General features: G+C 43.8%; 1 protein-coding gene across 1 annotated transcript; it reads right to left on the bottom strand.

Moving 5' to 3' along the window:
* Nucleotides 1–33: 33 nt before the first annotated feature.
* LOC126273295 (uncharacterized) lies at nucleotides 34–4,998 on the bottom strand. Its single transcript, XM_049976841.1, has 2 exons — nucleotides 4,661–4,998; nucleotides 34–262 (listed from the first exon to the last, which is right to left on the bottom strand). Exons 1-2 carry the CDS (start codon nucleotides 4,996–4,998, stop codon nucleotides 34–36), a joined length of 567 nt encoding a protein of 188 aa, XP_049832798.1.
* Nucleotides 4,999–18,040: the final 13,042 nt, after the last annotated feature.

Consider the following 18,040-nt stretch of genomic DNA (forward strand, 5'->3'; position numbering starts at 1 on the left):
CGGAGAGCGCCGGTCTCTATAGGTCACAACGGCTCACGGCGGAGAGCGGCAAGTAGCTCTGCGGCAGACAGAAGACACACTTGTTGGCGTCCCGGTCGCCGAGACGCCAGCGTCGCCCTGGCTGCGGCGGCAGCGGCGTGATTCATTTGACGCCGGGCTGCGCTGCATTTCCAAGTGAATGCGGCACGCGAGTCGCGCATAATAACGCCGGCTCGCCGCTGCAGTTTGCGCGTCGGCTTTGGCGCCGCCGGCCACCGGCCGCCTGAATAACTTATTGCGGCGCGCTCCGTATTTGCTGTTGGGCCTACGGAGGACCAATATCGCAGCGGCGGCTTGCGTCCTCTCGCCTAAGCTCTCCGGCCTACCCGTTGGCTGTCGGCGGCGTCGGCGTCACAAAGTCGCGGCCGCGAATGCGTGTCACTGCACTCGCTCGCTCGCTCCTGCCTCTCCCTCTTCAACCCTTTCCAGCCCAGTTCCCCCATTCCCGCAACCCTTTTTTTTTATTCTCCTTCTCTGGCCAGCAGCGCAACGGGTTTCACGTTTTACTGCGCGATGTATTGTTTAACCAGGCGGTGCAGTTCGGGTTTTGCGGCGGAATGTAAATCCTCGGTGAATGTTCTGCACAGTATGCTTTGCGAGTTTATGAAGTTCCATTTGTATTTACTTCCGTTTTACATTTAGTCCAGTGCCCGAAAAGAGGTTGTATGTGTGGGGTTGGGGAGGGGGCGAGAGGAGCGGGGGGTAAAGAAGGGCGGACCCTAAAACACGTACTCCGCTATGCAGAAGAGAGCACCGCTTCCCGCCACATCTAGAGGACCCTTTTTGTTCACAATCTGAGCAGTCCTCTTAGATTGTTCGCAGATTATGCTGTAATTTACCATCTAGTAGGGTCATCCGAAAACCAGTATCAGTTGCAAAGCGATTTAGAAAAGATTGCTGTATGGTGTGGCAGGTGGCAGTTGACGCCAAATAACGAAACGTCTGAGGTGATCCACAAGAGTTCCAAAAGAAATCCGCTGGAATTCGATTACTCGATAAATAGAACAATTCTCAAGGCTGTCAATTCAACTAAGTACCTGGGTGTTAAAATTACGAACAACCTAAGTTGGAAAGACCACATAGATAATATTGTGGGGAAGGCGATCCAAAGGTTGCGTTTCATTGGCAGAACACTTAGAAGATGCAACAAGTCCACCAAAGAGACAGCTTATACTACACTCGTTCGCCCTCTGTTAAAATATTGCTGCGCGGTGTGGGATCCTTACCAGGTGGGACTGACGGAGGACATTGAAATGGTGCAACAAAAGGGCAGCTCGTTTTGTATTATCACGTAATAGGGGAGAGAGTGTGGCAGATATGATACGCGAATTGGGATGGAAGTCATTACAGCATAGACGTTTTTCGTCGCGGCGAGACCTTTTTACGAAATTTCAGTCACCAACTTTCTGTTCCGAATGCGAAAATATTTTGTTGAGCCCAACCTACATAGGTAGGAATGATCATCAAAATAAAATATGAGAAATCAGAGCTCGAACAGAAAGGTTTACGTGTTCGTTTTTCCCGCGCGCTTTTCGGTAGTGGAATGGTAGAGAGATAGTATGATTGTGGTTCGATGAACCCTCTGCCAATCACTTAAATGTGAATTGCAGAGTAGTCATGTAGATGTAGATGTAGATGTAGATGTAGAATAATTTCACGTCGTAGACAATACCAAAAACTAAGAAGCCCGTACGCGCTGCAGTTGTAACTTTTTCTTTCAGAATTCACGAATACAATTCTTGGAGTATGTGTATATCGAGCAGGGACATTCAGTGGTTAGTTCACTGCACTCGCATGGGGGAGGACGACAGTTGTAATTCCCATCCGACCATTCTGATTCAGTTTTTCCCTCATTTCACTAAATCACTTAAGTCAAGTGCTATGCACAACAGGTGCTTAACTGCACGACATATAATGCTGAATGATAGCGGTTAAATAAATTAACGAATACGTGTGTCTGGGACTATTAAATGATATCGCAGGAGACCTAAAACCTGAAATTTTTTACCAAATCTGTTTAGACTGGAGCGCTTGTGAATGAAACGCAACCGTTTTAGGATTTCGCACCTCATCGGTAAAGACAGAACGCTTGAAGGATCACCTTGCTTCCAATCTATATGTCCGTTCGATTGTTACAAATACTGTTTCAAGTTGTAATTTATGTCACTTACTACGATTCATGGTCTAACTGCGGTGTACAAAACTTGGTCTTCTAAGTCAATTCTATCAAAAGATACAGCCGTTTAACTCCTAATGGAAGTGCAAAGCCAAAGCCGCGTGTGCATGCGGATGCCAATTCCGACAATGCCCCGCGGCCAACCATGCAGTTTGAACGTCCTAAAGCAAACCAAATTTATTATAAAACTGTATTTATTATAAAGTTTTACCGAAGGGACGTTTAAAGTTTATTGAACCTTTGAAGGTGAAAGCTTTAAAATGTTTGGGATTTCTTTATTTATGTAAGGATTTACCTAAAAAAAATTGTTCAAATGGCTCTGAGCACTATGGGACTTAACATCTGAGGTTATCAGTCCTCTAGAACTTAGAGCTACTTAAACCTAACTAACCTAAGGACAGCGCACACATCCTTGCCCGAGGCAGGATTCGAACCTGCTACCGTAGCGGCCGCGCGGTTCCAGACCGAACCGCCTAGAACCGCATGGCCGCATCGGCTGGCTTTACCTAAAAAGATGGATATATGTATGACTGCAAATTTTACTTAAATTCAAATGTAAAATTCCGTAGTTTGGGAACGGCTGAATGCATTCCTTAAGGACAAGGCCATAAGTACATATTTACACAGCGGGCAACTGTTCTCTGAATTTATTCCTCGTTTATCTTTAGCTTTGGCTTTACTCCCTTCATAGTTTGGTTTTTGTTGTATGATTACTACATCTTACCGCTGTATTTAACCTCCTTTTGATACGTATTTTACACTGTTATCGCTGTTGTCTTTACCGAGGGACCTGAAGATGGCGTAGTGTAACGCTGAAACTGGTAGCAATAACGACAATGGAAATTTAAACGGCGCAAGATGTTTTGATTTGATATTCATTTCTCTTCCAGTGCCACATTGTAAAGCACGTGTGTAATTAGATATTAACGGCGTGCATAGTGTCACTGCAGGCCGGAGTGGCCGTGCGGTTCTAGACGCTACAGTGTGAAACCGAGCGACCGCTACGGTCGCAGGTTCAAATCCTGTCTCGGGCATGGATGTGTGTGATGTCCTTAGGTTAGTTAGGTTTAAGTAGTTCTAGGGGACTGACGACCTCAGAAGTTAAGTCCCATAGTGCTCAGAGCCATTTGAACCATAGTGTCACTTAGTGCTGAACAGTCTATAGCTGAAATACGCTCTCTGCTACTGTGGCAGATTGAGCTAAATTAGTAGAAAAATTCAGTTTTAATATCCCAACAAGCTGTTTCGAAGTAAGCTTACGAAATAATTCGTGGACTATAAATTGAAGGTGGAGGAGAAAGAAAGGGAAGAGATCACCTGCATCGGGACTTTGTGCAGAATCGTCGGCAACGAGTGAAAATGTGCGCCGGACCGGGATTCGAAACCGGTATCTCCTTTTTACTCGGCAGTTACGTTAACCACTGAGCCATCCTGAGACAGTATTCATTGCAAATGCACTGACTAACACAGCACGTTCCCCAGTCGTCCCACATTCCCACTACCCATGTCCTCTATGCTCGCTAATTTTAGATTCCGCTACAGATCGAACAATACTGTGTTTTGTGTCAGCAGAAGAGCCAACACCGTGTTACGAGTAGAGGCCGAAATGCACGCGTTTTAGCTCAAGCTGCCTAGCGTGAGGAGGGAAGAACTATACTGACATGAGGTCTGGAGTGAGAATTCAGAAAGAGGACGTAATTAGTTAGATACTTTACTTTAATCCATTAATGATAAACATCGCTCTTGATGGTACATTATTCACAATATTATCTGTTCAGCATACATTCTTGACGATAGCACTTATAGTAACTGAATATGGCGCCTGGCTAGGTCGTAGCAAATGACGTAGCTGACGGCTGTGCTAAACTGTTGTCTCTGCAAATGAGAGCGTATGTAGCCAGTGAACCATCTCTAGCAAAGTCGGCTGTACAACTGGGGCGAGTGCTAGGGAGTCTCTGTGACCGTACCTGCCGTGTGGCGGCGCTCGGTCTGCAACCACTGATAGTGGCGGCACGCGGGTCCGACGTATACTAACGGACCGCGGCCGATTTAAAGGCTACCACCTAGAAAGTGTGGTGTCTGGCGGTGACACCACACTGTGCATCTGCGAGCATACAGAACATGGGTGGGGACTGTGGATAGGTGGCGGCCGGAGAGCGTGGCGTGATAGTCTGTGCTTCTGCGATAAACGCTGTATCCGGATGCCGCGGTGATTAACGTATCTGCCTGGTAAGCAGGAGATTCCCGGTTCATTTTCACTCGTCGCCGCCGATGCAGCTGATATCATCAGTTCCCTCCATTTCCTTTCCTTTCTCCCTTTCCACCTTCGCATAATATGTATAGCAGCTGTGACTTCCGCGTGGTGTCTGTTGTTTCGGACACGTCCAGAGAAACACACCCCACTCATTCATATGTAATCGGCAACTGAACCGCGTCTCACTATACCCTGCGTCAGAAACGCGCCACCCCACGTGGGCCGAGTGTCGCCGGCGCTTGGATTTCTTGTTTGCTGCGGCGGCGCCTGTTTGCCGGTGGGGCGGACGGCGGGCAGCGGACAGGGAATGGGCGGAGGCGGCTGGCGCTGCAGGTGGCGGGGGCGGTGGCGGTGGCGGCGCCGCCTGTCGGCAATAGCGCCGGACCCCGGCCTCGGGAGGCTGTCTCGGCCAGCGCCGGCGGCCCGACAAATGGCGTCTCCTGGGGCCTCGGACCTCGTTATACGGGACCAGCCGGCTACCAGGAGGAGGAGGAAGGTGGCCGACCGTAGCGGCGGCGCAGGCCGCCATATCTGCCGCCCAAGTGCCGCTGCCCGCTGCCCGAACTGCCTCAGCGCTACACAGCGATCGCTCTTTATCGATCCATCGACCACAGTTTCGAGCAAGGTATCGGTGGCTTGACGCTTGACCTTCTTCAGGATCTATTCACAATTACAAAGTAAGAATGACATGACTGGTTGTATCATGATGAGTGGTTATAGTTTAAGTGCAGTTACTCACAGAGGCCCAGTGTGGCAGTGAATGCGTAACGCGGAACCCGTATACGCTGGAAAAAAATAATTCCAATTTTCGCCACCAGGTGAAAATCTGGAGCTCTAAGCTGTATAATGGTATGATATCCATGCCATCATTTGACAAGCCGTGGCGTGAGAGAGCAATAGGTATGAAGAAGAGAGACCTTGCGCTTCTAGTGAAACTGCTTCTTGCGAATGAAAGTAATTACAATACTCCATCGAGGAAGTAGACTGTTTAGGTTTTGATGTTGGTAACGTCACGTAGCGCTTTGTATGAAAATCACTGGCTGTGCTGTGTGCAGTCTGTGGCTGGTTGGTATTGTTGGAATATTCGCTATTGTAGTGTGGGGCAGTTGGATGTTAACAGCGTGTAGCGTTGCGCAGTTGGAGGTGAGCCACCAGCAGTTTTGAGAACGGACGATCTGGACGTGTGTCCGTCAGAAAAACGACATTTGTAAGACTGGATGTCATGTACTGATATATATATATATATATATATATATATATTATATATATATATATATATATATATATATATATATATATATATATTACTTTTGAACACTATTAAGGTAAATACATTGTTTGTTCTCTATCAAATGGTTCAAATGGCTCTGAGCACTATGGGACTCAACTGCTGTGGTTATCAGTCCCCTAGAACTTAGAACTACTTAAACCTAACTAACCTAAGGACATCACACACATCCATGCCCGAGGCAGGATTCGAACCTGCGGCCGTAGCAGTCGCACGGTTCCGGACTGCGCGCCTAGAACCGCGAGACCACCGCGGCCGGCTGTTCTCTATCAAAATCTTACATTTGCTAACTATGCCTATCAGTAGTTAGTTCATTCAGTAGTTAGAATCCTTTATTTAGCTGACAGTAGTGGCGCTCGCTGTATTGCAGTAGTTCGCGTAACGAAGATTTTTGTGAAGTAAGTGGTTCATGAAAAGTATAGGTTATTGTTAGTCAGCGCCATTCTTTAGTAAGGGTTATTGAAAGTCACATTGCGTTGCGCTAAAAATGTCGTGTCAGTTTAGTGTTGATCAGAATAAGTAAAGAGTGAAATGTCTGAGTATGGTCAGTTCTGCTCAGCTGTTTGAAAATCAAATAACGTAAGAGGTTTATCAGCACAGTAATTCATTAATTTTTCTAAGGGGATGTTGCATAAGGCGTTGCTGTACCTGTAACTAACAATGCAGCCCATGCCCCAGGTAGTGCTTATAATTGTGCAACGTTATATAGGAACAGCCCATTCCGCAGTCATCAGTACGGAAACTTTTGAGATGTATTTACCATACAGGATCCACATGGTGCAGCAACTGAAATCTCATGAAGCACAGCAAGTTCTGAATTTGCTCTTCTGTTCCAGGTACGGGTCGAAATTGATGACAGGTGGCTGGGACTAACGAGGCATGCAGTGAACACACAGAACGGCCGAATCTGGGATACTGTTAATATGTGTGTTGTACACGCCAGTGCGCTCGTAGTACATGACTATGTGGTGTGAATTCACAAGTGCCTGTATTCTCCGTCCGTACTTCTTGAGCGAAAACACCCAGTGGGCTTATCAGGTGTAACGTGGAAGATGGATGTTATCGAAACCTTACACAGCAAGTGATTCCTGCTTTGAAAGAGAGCAACTGTGAGGAAACAACTGTTTTCATGCAAAATGGAACTACACCTCATGTTGCTCGTCCAGTGAAAGATCAGCTCAACGGGACTTTTCACCAACGTGTATTCTCCAGGGGTTTTCGAGATGCATGACTTCCAAAATCACCAAATCGGAATCCATGTGATTTTTGGCTCTGGGGGTAGCATGTACACTTACGGTCTCCACCTGATTTGAAGGCCAGTATACGAAAAAGTTGTTCATATTCCATCGAAACTGCTAACAGCAGTTGTTGATCACCTCGTTTTATGGATGCAGCGTTTCGTCAATGTCTCCGGTGTTCATACCAAACAAGTATGCAAGCCGCGGTTAATAATTATATCAGCATGTCTTTCTCACTTGTTTGACCCTTTCTACCCACGTCCCATTCCTAATTCATTACATGCCGAAACATTTTTATACGTCTTTCACACATCCACAGCTCCAGATTAGCACCTGTTGTCCAAAACTGGAACTAATGTTTTTTCAGCGTAAATTGGTTCCGCATTAGCGCGTTAGAATATATGTCAAGTTCGACTGCCATACAATATTCATAGCCCAAACTTATGTGAGGCTATATTTTAATTACAACCGCTCGGTATATGAACACAGATTTCAAGAAAGGGAGTGAAACAGACGATATGAAGCTAATTTTTTGTTTTTGTTATTTACTAGCTATCCGCCCCGGCGTCATAAGGATAGCACTATCTACAGCCGTATGATTTCACTGTCTTGTAATAAATTGAATGCATAAACCTTCCTCATCAGTCTATTAGTGAAAATTTCTACCGTAGTTACTGTTAGCCTTCATATATAAGCAGAAAAATGAGGCTAGGGCCTCAGTTTATAAAATGTGTAGCTGCGTAGATGTGGCTATGGTGCAGTACAGGCGCCAGCAGGCGTGGCCGAGCGGTTCTAGGCGCTACAGTCTCAAACCGCGTGACCACTACGGTCGCAGGTTCGAATCCTGCTTCGGGCATGGATGTTAGTTAGGTTTAAGTAGTTCTAAGTTCTAGGAGACTGATGACCTCAGACGTTGAGTCCCATAGTGCTCAGAGCCATTTGAGCCAACTCCAGCACCAAAGGTCGACGTGCTGAATAATTAACTATACCAATTTTTCTTGTATTTTGGAAAAAATAAGCTCGAGAAAACTGTGCAATCTACTGTTCTGGAAACGCATCAATTGCCTATTGTAAAATCTAAATTCTCGGGTCCGATGTCCTTCTGGCACGACTTTAAAGTCAAACTTCCGATCATATTTTCTGCATAGGTGGAAACACTTCTTCAGCTACAACAACGTATGGATGTTGAGACTATGTATTTGGCAGCGTATAGTTTAGTGGAATACTCAGTTGGCCCCCCACATCAATATTAATAAAAGCAATTGCTGTGCTCTTACCTCATAATTGTGAGTGAACCTACTTTCACATGAGACAGAACGAAGCCGTATGGGCATAACATCACAGTAGCGTGAGCCAGTAGGGGTGAAGCGAACTACGAAATATCATTCCATACACATTATTTTTTCCTGCAACAATAATATTTAATTTATGGAAGTGTCTCGTTCTTTATATTAAAGGCATTTTCGATGAAGCGGTTTTTTGTACTAACTCACTTTTTTTTATTATTCTTAATGTTCTCGAACAGCTGAACACCGGAAACGAATTAATTCAACTTTTGTGTAACTTCTCTGTCTCTCCTATCGATTCTATCAGGTAAGGGTTCGCGATTGACGAACAACACTCAAGAACATTTTGCAATCTGTCCTGACTGTGAGTTAATTAAATTTCCTTGCGTTTCTTCCAATGAGTCAGGCACCTGGCTTTCCGACAGTCAGTTTTATATGGTCGTACCATTTAAATCGTTCCTAACGCATCGTCTAGGTATTTTACAGTTGTGATAATTTTCACTCACTTGTGCCTGTTGTTACTGACTTATCAGTTGATGATCAACACTAAGTTACATTTGTTGCTTCAATAAGTTGATATTCTGCAGCTCTTCATACATATCTGCACCATATTTTGGAGACCTCTCCACATTATTCAACAGAATCATCTGCGAATAACATCAGGGATTTGATCTTCACATATTTGGTGAATAGTAAATATCACCGGTACCCCTGTCGATACATCAGAGGCTATTTATAATTCCTTACCCTCCCTCCCCTTCCTCCACTCCCAGTCTCAACGACGCAATTATATATGCTAACAAGTCATGTCTAAAATCAAAGATCAGGTTATATATTTCACTAAAAGATGTATTGTTTTCTAGGACTAGAACTCTATAAAATGCCTCCAGAACTGAAGCATCTCAGCACTTTCTACTAACTTTCTGGATCGTACAAACAAAGTACAGCTGTCGTTAATCTGAAAGTTAATTTTAACACCGCAATGTTTAAGTAGGTATGGTCCTATTCGCAATAGCCCTCCGCATTCACCAACAACCCATCTACATGGCGACTGTAATTCAACATAGATGATTGCGCAGCGTCTATTTTTTTTTTTTTTTTTTTTTGTTTTACACTTACCAGTCAGTATTAAAGATGAAAGAAGAGGCAACTGACAGAAAGCATGGACCACTGTATTTGTAGCCTGTGTCACCAAGCCACATTTTGTGTCACAAAAATATCTTTACCAACAAAATATCTACACTCGTTAAAAATTATCATTGGACGAAGCAAAATTCTCAAAATATTTTTGAAGTTTTTGGAAGTTGTCAGTGAAGGTTGCCCTCGGTATTGATCGGCGAATTCATACCACACGCCTTTTGTACGTCCGTCGAAATGAGTAAGAGACGGTTGGGTCGCTCGATGCGATTTCCAATCGACTCTGTAATACAATGTCTCCTTCTCTGTGTGAATGTGATGCGTTATTAAGAATATGGATCTAGATGATACGTGTTAATGATATCTCCTGTTGTATTGCTCCCTCAGATGATTTGATAATCGCGAGGAGGAGGAGGAGGAGTTGGAGGAGGAGAAGAAGAAAGAGAGGAAGTAAGAGAAGATTCATTCATTAAGTTCTGACACTAGTGAAAAAAATTGCACTCAGGAGAAGTTTTCTATCATGGGCTTTACTTTTTGAGTAACGTATCTGACATATTACACATAAAGACCTTTAAAACGGCGTTCTGCCTTGTTCGAGTACACATTACTGTGTCAAAAAGCTTGCAATCACCTGCATATCAGTTTGCAGCAGTAAGAAAGTGATTTGTCAGTCTGCAGCTTAAATATAATGAAATTTTAAATAGCACGAGTTATTCTACAGAATTCGGCGAATCTTGAAAAGCTGAGTCTATTATGCATGTTGTTCACAGTGAAGTCTGTCACAACTAAAAGACAAACGTGCTAAATACGAAGATGAAGTCTGTCAGCACACCATTGCTTAACCTCCATCGTCAAACAGAACTTAATCTGTAGTGAGTCTGTACAGCTTTCTTTTCGTTGACCTTGTTACACGGCCCCTTCTGTGAGAATTGCTACTGTTGCAGTGTCAGATTTAATATTCCCTGCTTGTTACTTTTCGTAATAAGATGTCTTTCTCCCTCTCGTGACCGAGCGAGGTGGCGCAGTGGTTAGCACACTGGACTCGCATTCGGGAGGACGACGGTTCAATCCCGCGTCCGGCCATCCTAATTTAGGTTTTCCGTGATTTTCCTAAATCCTCTGAAAGGGCACAGCCGACTTCCTTTCCTGTCCTTCCCTAATCCGATGAGACCGATGATCTCACTGTTTGGTCTCTTCCCCCAAAAACCAACCAACCTCCCTCTCGTGAAGCTTTTACACTGGTCGCAATATTTCCAGCCGGACGCTGTGGCCGAGCTGTTCTAGGTGCTTCAGTCCGGAACCGCGCTGCTGCTACTGTCGCAGGTTCGAATCCTGCTTGGATGTGTGTGGTGCCCTTAGGTTAGTAGGTTTAAGTAATTTTAGGTTCTAGGGGACTGATGACCTCAGAAGTTAAGTCCTATAGTATTTAGGCCATTTGAACCACTTTGCAATATTTGCCAATGTAGCAAATAGGTACAGGGCGTTGACCAACTCCCAGGAAAATCTCAATGCTGCAGCTCGTTCGTGAGCTAGAAGTTGTCTTACGTCAACGCTTTCACAAAAAAACTTTTTGTCCAGCTGTCGTTTACTTAACTCATTAAGCCGATGCAAACACAGAATGTATACAATAAATTCCACAGGACTCTCCCCTCTGTTTCCTTCTTACTTTTTTTTCTGATTTCCCTTAGCTCCTACCTCATTTCCGCTCCTGTAGGAGGAGGATTCTGTTAGAAGGGAGCTGCATAAGGCTCGCAGGAAGGCAGAATTATTCTTCTAAACTTCTTAGGTCTGGAGCAAGTTGAGCGGTGGTATCTTGCTAATTCTCGGCCATTAATCTTAATAAGGCAATTACCACCCAACCCATGAGACTGCGGAAGTGGATGAACGCGGAAAAAAAGGAAGGGAACGGAGTCGATTCCAGTAGCCTTCTCTTGTGAGAAGGCCAACTCCGCAGTTCATTATGCACTTCCCGTCTTTAAGTAAAACAATAGTCAAAATTACTGTAATGTTTAGTGGTAAAAGAATCAGTAAGAAACGAGAACGTTTCCCTTTGTAAACGTTGAGTACAATTATTTTTTAAATAAAAGTTCCAAAAGTGCTACATGAATTCCATGAACAAACTTGAAATTTATTGTCAAGTTCATGGTCCCTGGTAAGATAAAAGCAACGGAAAAGTCTTTAAACCCCCACAAACGTATATTACTGCTACGCCACTTCTTCGCATTTAAGCCGACACCTGATGTTAAACATGGAAGCCACTATGCACCACAACCTATTGTACACTAAGAATCCAGTTTCGTATCTTTCGATTTGTGTAATTTCACCATGCCCTGCTGTTGATTCGTGTATAAAACGTAACGAGCTGTAACGTCAACTTATGCCCTTATCAGAACTGCTTGTCTATTAAAAAAATTGGCCAGCTGCAAGGACGACTTGCGTTCCAAGGATTCCGTTTCTCCTTTACTTTTACTTCGAAAGCTTGCTGCTTGCCAAATGTCGCTACTCCAGGACAATGCGACGTACCCTATACGTTTGATAAGTGTCTGCGACTATCCAGAAGTTTGACTTAAAAAGAAGTATCTTTTGATTACTTACAAGCTCACGTATGTTACAACGCCAAGGAACTGTAGGCCTTAGTAAGTGACATAAATTACAACTTGATACGTAAACCCGTTCCTGAGAGAAAGGTGTGCTAACAGACGAACGGGCAGTGAGACAGTGGGATTTTTGAGTCAACAGTTTTCTAACTGGTTTTATGCGGCCCGCCACGAATTCCCCTCCTGTGCCTACCTTTTAATTTGTAGTAACATCAAACGAAAAAAAACTGTCACTTGTTAACCTCATTGCTCAGTGAAAGTGAGGAAGACTTGCAGGCTGTGTTGAATGGAATGAACAGTCTAACGAGTACAGAGTATGGATTGTGAGTAAATCGAAAAAGGACGAAGATAATGAGAAGCAGCAGAAATGGGAACAGCGAAAAACTTAAGATTACAATTGTAGATCACGAAGTAGACAAAGTTAAGGAGTTCTAATACGTAGGCAGCAAAATAACCTACGACGGACGAAGCAAGGAAGACATGAAAAGCAGGCTAGCACTGGCGAAATGGTATTCTTGGCCAAGCGAAGTCTGCTAGTATCAAGCACAGCTCTTAACCTGAGGAAGAAATTTCTAAGAATGTACGTTCTGAACGCAGCATTGTATGGTAGTGAGACATGGACTGTGAAAAAACCAGAACACAAGAAGTGAGTCGAAGCCTTTGAGATGTGGTGCTAGAGAAGAATTAGGTTAGCTGAAATGAAATGACGTGTGACTGGGTCCTCCGTTTGGTAGACCGACCGCCTGATGAAAGTCTTTTTAATTGACGCCCCTTCGGCGACTTGACCGTCGATGGGGGTGATATGATGTTGAAAACGACGCAACACCCATATAATCTCCGACCCAGAGTTGAATCGAACCCGGGCCTTTTGGCATGGCATTCCGCCGCGCTGATCGCTTCAGTTATGGAGGCGAACATTAGGTTAATTGATATGGTAAGGAACGAGGAGGTTATCCACAGAAAGGAACTGATGGAAAACACTGACAAAAAGGAGGGACAAGATGATAGGAAATATGTTAAGACATCAGGGATTAACTTCCATGGCAGTAGAAGGAACTGCAGAAGGTAGAAACTGTAGAGGAAGACAGAGACTGGAGTGCATCCAACATATAATAGAAGAAGAGGCTGAAAAAACCATCCAACCAGTTGGAAATAAAGGTTTATTAGGGCCTTGATTATATATTTGGAAAAATATCTTCTTCAGAAGTAGTGGCCTTATTACATCACATAATGGAAGACGTAGGTTGCAAGTGCTACTCTGAGATGAAGAGGGCACAAAATTCGTGGTGGACTGCGTCAAATCAGTCAAAAGACGTGTGACTCCACGAACCCTAAAAAAAAGGCACACGCAATTCTGAGGGTATTATCTATCATACTAATATGTTAGTTTTCTACCAAAAGTATGAGATCGCCTCTAATACTGTGAAGAAGACTTCAAATGCAAAATACTCTTACACAGTATTCCAATCGCGACTGTTTGTTTTCACTGTGTTTTAGTAAATTTCAATCGCCCAGACTCTCTTCTCCAGTTTTCCCATCGTCCATGATTCACTTTCAAACAATGCTGTGCTTAAAATTTCTTTCTCAGATTAAGGCTGACGATTGACAGCAGTAGGCATCTTTATGCCACTGGTGCCATCATTGCGGTGTTTTGCTTTTTATGTCCTCATTGCTTCTTCAACTGGACTCGCACTCGGGTGGAAGACAGTCCAAATCCACTCCTTGCCATTCAGATTTAGGTTATCCGTAATTTCTCTGAATCGCTCCAGACAAGTTCCGGGATGGTTCCTTTAAAGGGCACGACCGATTTCCTTCTCCATGCCTGACACAGTCCAAGCTTGCGCTCCGTCTCTAAAGACCTGGATGTCGATGGAATCTTAAACCATGATCTGCCTCCGTTCCTCTCTCTCTGTCATGTGTTGTTTCCTCCCAAGATCGCACAGCTCCTTGACTTCGTCTACCTCGTCATCACCAGTTTCTGCTACTCACTTCTAATTACTTTGGTCTTTCTTTCTTTTTTAACTCCTGATCCATCTACTGTACTCATCCATTCTGCAGATCCCGTACTACTTCTTTACTTTCGCAGACGATAGCGCCGTCATAAATGACTCATCATTTATGTTCTTCCACCCTGAATTTTAATCCCACTTTAAGAAATTATATGCTTAGATATACTACGCTGATAAGACTGGATCTCAGCGAAATTTCTGAGCTGGGAATATAACCTGTTGAAGCAAGCAAAAGTGTACTACAGAAAGTGTACTAACGCCACATCCTCCTGAGCTTAAAGTTAGGCTTCCCCGAACGCCTAATGAAGGCACAGGTCAGCCGCCTCTTGAACCCGTAGCCTCTCCCTCGGGGAGGCAGACAGACCACCCCCCGTGCTTCCTGCATGCCGCGGGCCCCCGACTTGACCTCCACCAATTGGCAGCCGCAGGTCGCCGGTTCAAATGTGCTCAAAGGAGGCCGCCCAAACGAGACAGGCCCGCCGTTCGGCCGGGTCTACGCGCATTAGCGAGATGAAAACCACTTTGATGTTCAGCCGGTGGGGCCACGAGTGCATATATACTCCGCCGGTAAAGGCAAATTAAATGTAAATACCTACTCGGGTCGGAATATATCACATGCCGCAGCCACTAATTGTATTATCTCTGGGCGTGACACACTCCTGCGCCATTAGTGGGCTGCCTCAATAATGGTCAGTGTATTCCCGGTGGAGCTGAGGGAGGGGAATTAAGCGCTGAGTGTGTCGCTGTGGTTTTGTGGAACCAGCGACGACGCAGCTGATAAATAAAAAATACCGAGCGGAAAGTACTGCATCATGTCCAGGCAACGATTTATCAAGCGGTGTTTCTTGCGAAACTGAGTGTGACAAATGATACGTTCAGCTGAAAGTCGCACCGAATGAATTAAGAAATGGGTGTTTTCATCAGCCTCCGGAGCGTATTTCTGTGCTACGCTTCATCTTCTGGGTCTCAGATTGTGCTGGCGGAAAACCAATGCTGTCTCAAAGCCATATCTGGGGTTACTAAAAACGAGATAGCCTGAGTCATCATTAATTGTATTACATAGTTGCCAATCAGCCACTTGAATATTATTTACACAAATGATATACTCTCTAGTATTAGGGATAGATCTAAAATACTAGCTTGTTAGTATAGGATGCTGTGTGCAACATTGGCTAGGTTTCAAATAGTGCAGTACGTGACCTAAGTTCATGGCTTGTAGAAAATAAATTAACGCTAAATGACAGTGAGACTCAGTTTTTACAGTTCCTAACACACAATTCAACATAACCTGGCGTTTTAATTTCACAGAACGAGCATATGATTAGTAAAACTGAATCGTACAAATTTCTAGGTGCCCAGATAGTAAGCTGTCGTGGAAAGCCCCCGTTCAGGACCCTGTTCAAAGACTTAATACTCCCATTTTTACTATTCTAAACAGTATCAGAAGTGAGTGATCATTCGGCACGAAAATTAGTCTACTTCGCTTATTTTCATTCGCTTATGTCGTATGGTATTATATTTTGGGGTAACTCTTCCCATTCTAAAAGGATATTTTCGGTTCAGAAACCGGTGGTTCGGGCAATAAGTGGTGTAAGTTCATGTCGACCCCTGTTCACGAGTCTGGGTATTTTAACATTGGCCACTCAATATATATATTCCTTACTGTCATTTCTTGTTTGCAATATTAGCTTGTTCCCAAGAATAAGAAGCTTTCACTCAGTTGATACTCGGCAGAAATCAAACCTGCATTTGTATTGGCTTTTTGCAACTCTTGTGCGAAAAGGTTTGTAGTATACTGCTGCATCCATTTTCAATAAGCTACCACTAAAATTCAAGAATCTTAGCAGTAATCCACGCGCTTTCAAATCCAAACTGAAGAGTTTCCTCATGGGTCAATCCTTCTATTCTGTCCAGGAGTTCCTTGAAAAATTAAGCTGATTCTTATTTTATTGTTGATTGCGTTTACTTAATTTTATGGACTGACTTTTTTCGAGTTCATAAACATTTATTTTTATCTGTTATTACTTTCATGTTGTAATTTCATGTACTGACACGTTCCATGACCTTGGAGATTTGCTCCTCAAATTGGTCCTACAGAACTTGACGTGTAAATAAAATAAAATAAATGTACATCTGGATTTGCATCTCTGCACTCCAGTGTCAGGTGCATGTCAGAAGGTGCTTCCCATTGCACTGTTATAGGCCTTGTCCCGTTCCGTTCTCATGTGGAACAAATGACAATTGATTGCTTAAACGCTTATGCGCTTACTGTAACGATACCTGTTGGGAAAAATGGATGCTGACTTGAGAAATAATATATATGATAGAATTAACTGTAGAGTTAACGCAGTGAGTGTTCCTGATTTATTTTAATCGCATAAATACGTCTCTGTAGGGAACTGTTCACCTTACAGTATATCATGTAAACACAATACTTCGAGAAAAGTTTCTGAGTAATGAGAAATGTAAGCATTCAAGGACAGCGGTGCAAACAACACACCTTCAGTATCAATTACATTTTTTTTTCTTGTAACTGTAGCTACATTAACTGGACGTAATCTTATGTCCAAAGTGTTTGGTATTTAACTGTTAGTAAAATAACAACAGACATGCTGCTACGTATTTACCCAACTATATCGTCGATCACTTTTGCATAGAAAGTGGACAAAGTAGTGTCATTTCTGTGATAGAGCACGCAGTCGGAGGCAGTGGTGAGTGTTTCACAACGACAAAGTAAGTTTGAGTACGGCATTGACGAAAGTAACAATAGCAACTGCTGTTGTAATTCACAGTAGAGCTTCTGCAACTCTGGGCATGATCTACATTACATTTTATTCACAAAGTCTTCGAAGGAAATTTATTAAAAATCTCGTACTACCTGCAGTTAATCGTAACTAACTTTGGTGAACTAGAAACAGAAATCTCTTCCACCAATAAGCAGTGTTATTTCGTATGTATCGGGGTTAATGAAAATCGTTTACAACCATTAATTGACGATCAGATCACTTTCAAATTACCCGCTTCACTTACGCACACGCGGAGACAATGGACTGTGTTACCCCCATGCGGCGGCCGCGGTGGTGTCACGGTTCTAGGCGCTCAGACCGGAACCGCGCGACTGCTACGGTCGCAGGTTCGACTCCTGCCTCGGGCATGGATGTGTGTGATGTCCTTAGGTTAGTTAGGTTTAATTAGTTCTAAGTTCTAGGCGACTGATGACCACAGATGTTAAGTCACATAGTGCTCAGAGCCAACCTCCGTGCGCCGCAGCAGCCCATGGCATGGGGAATGTTTCGGTTACTCGTCTTCGGGCTCTCTTCTTCGTTACGTAGGACGTCCTCTTCAAAGTCGAGAGAGCGGATTTGTTATGGAGCACCACATTTGTTAGTTGAGAAAATACGTTCCTCGCAGCCTTTGTTGTTGCCGGACGACAATGATATGTGAAGCCACCCTCTCCTCGGTTTGTGACCGTACCGTTACGCGGTAAAATCGAAACTAATCATATCTTCAAACTTATTTTATGTCCAAAAGGAACATTTCTAGGCATGGATTCCTTGTTGAAACTTTACTAAATCCCCGCTACAACCACTAGAAACATGTAATAGGAATTCTGAAACTATCTTTATAAATACAATATCCCAGTCTTTAGGGGTGCAAGATTATCTGAGACATGCAGCAGATGAAAACTGTTTGTTGGATCAGGAGTCTAAACTGAGGCTTCTGCCTGTCACGGGCTAGAGCTCTACCCTATGATATGTCTAAGTACGACTCACGACCTACCCTCACAGCCTCACTTCTGTCTGTACACCTTCTCCTGCCTTGCAAACATCACAGAAGTTCGCAGAATACGATGCAGATCCAGCACTCGCGGAAGAGATTATTTTACGGAGAAGTAACTTAGCTACACCCTAGAACGAACATTCACTTTGTAGAGGAGTGTGCTGGTTAGAATTCAGTTATGGCATACAGTTTTCATCTAGGAGGAAGTTTCAAATATTACGTCAGTACATAAGATA

The sequence above is a fragment of the Schistocerca gregaria genome, chromosome 5 (genome assembly GCF_023897955.1).
Source record: "Schistocerca gregaria isolate iqSchGreg1 chromosome 5, iqSchGreg1.2, whole genome shotgun sequence".
NCBI classification, from domain to species: Eukaryota; Metazoa; Arthropoda; class Insecta; order Orthoptera; family Acrididae; genus Schistocerca; species Schistocerca gregaria.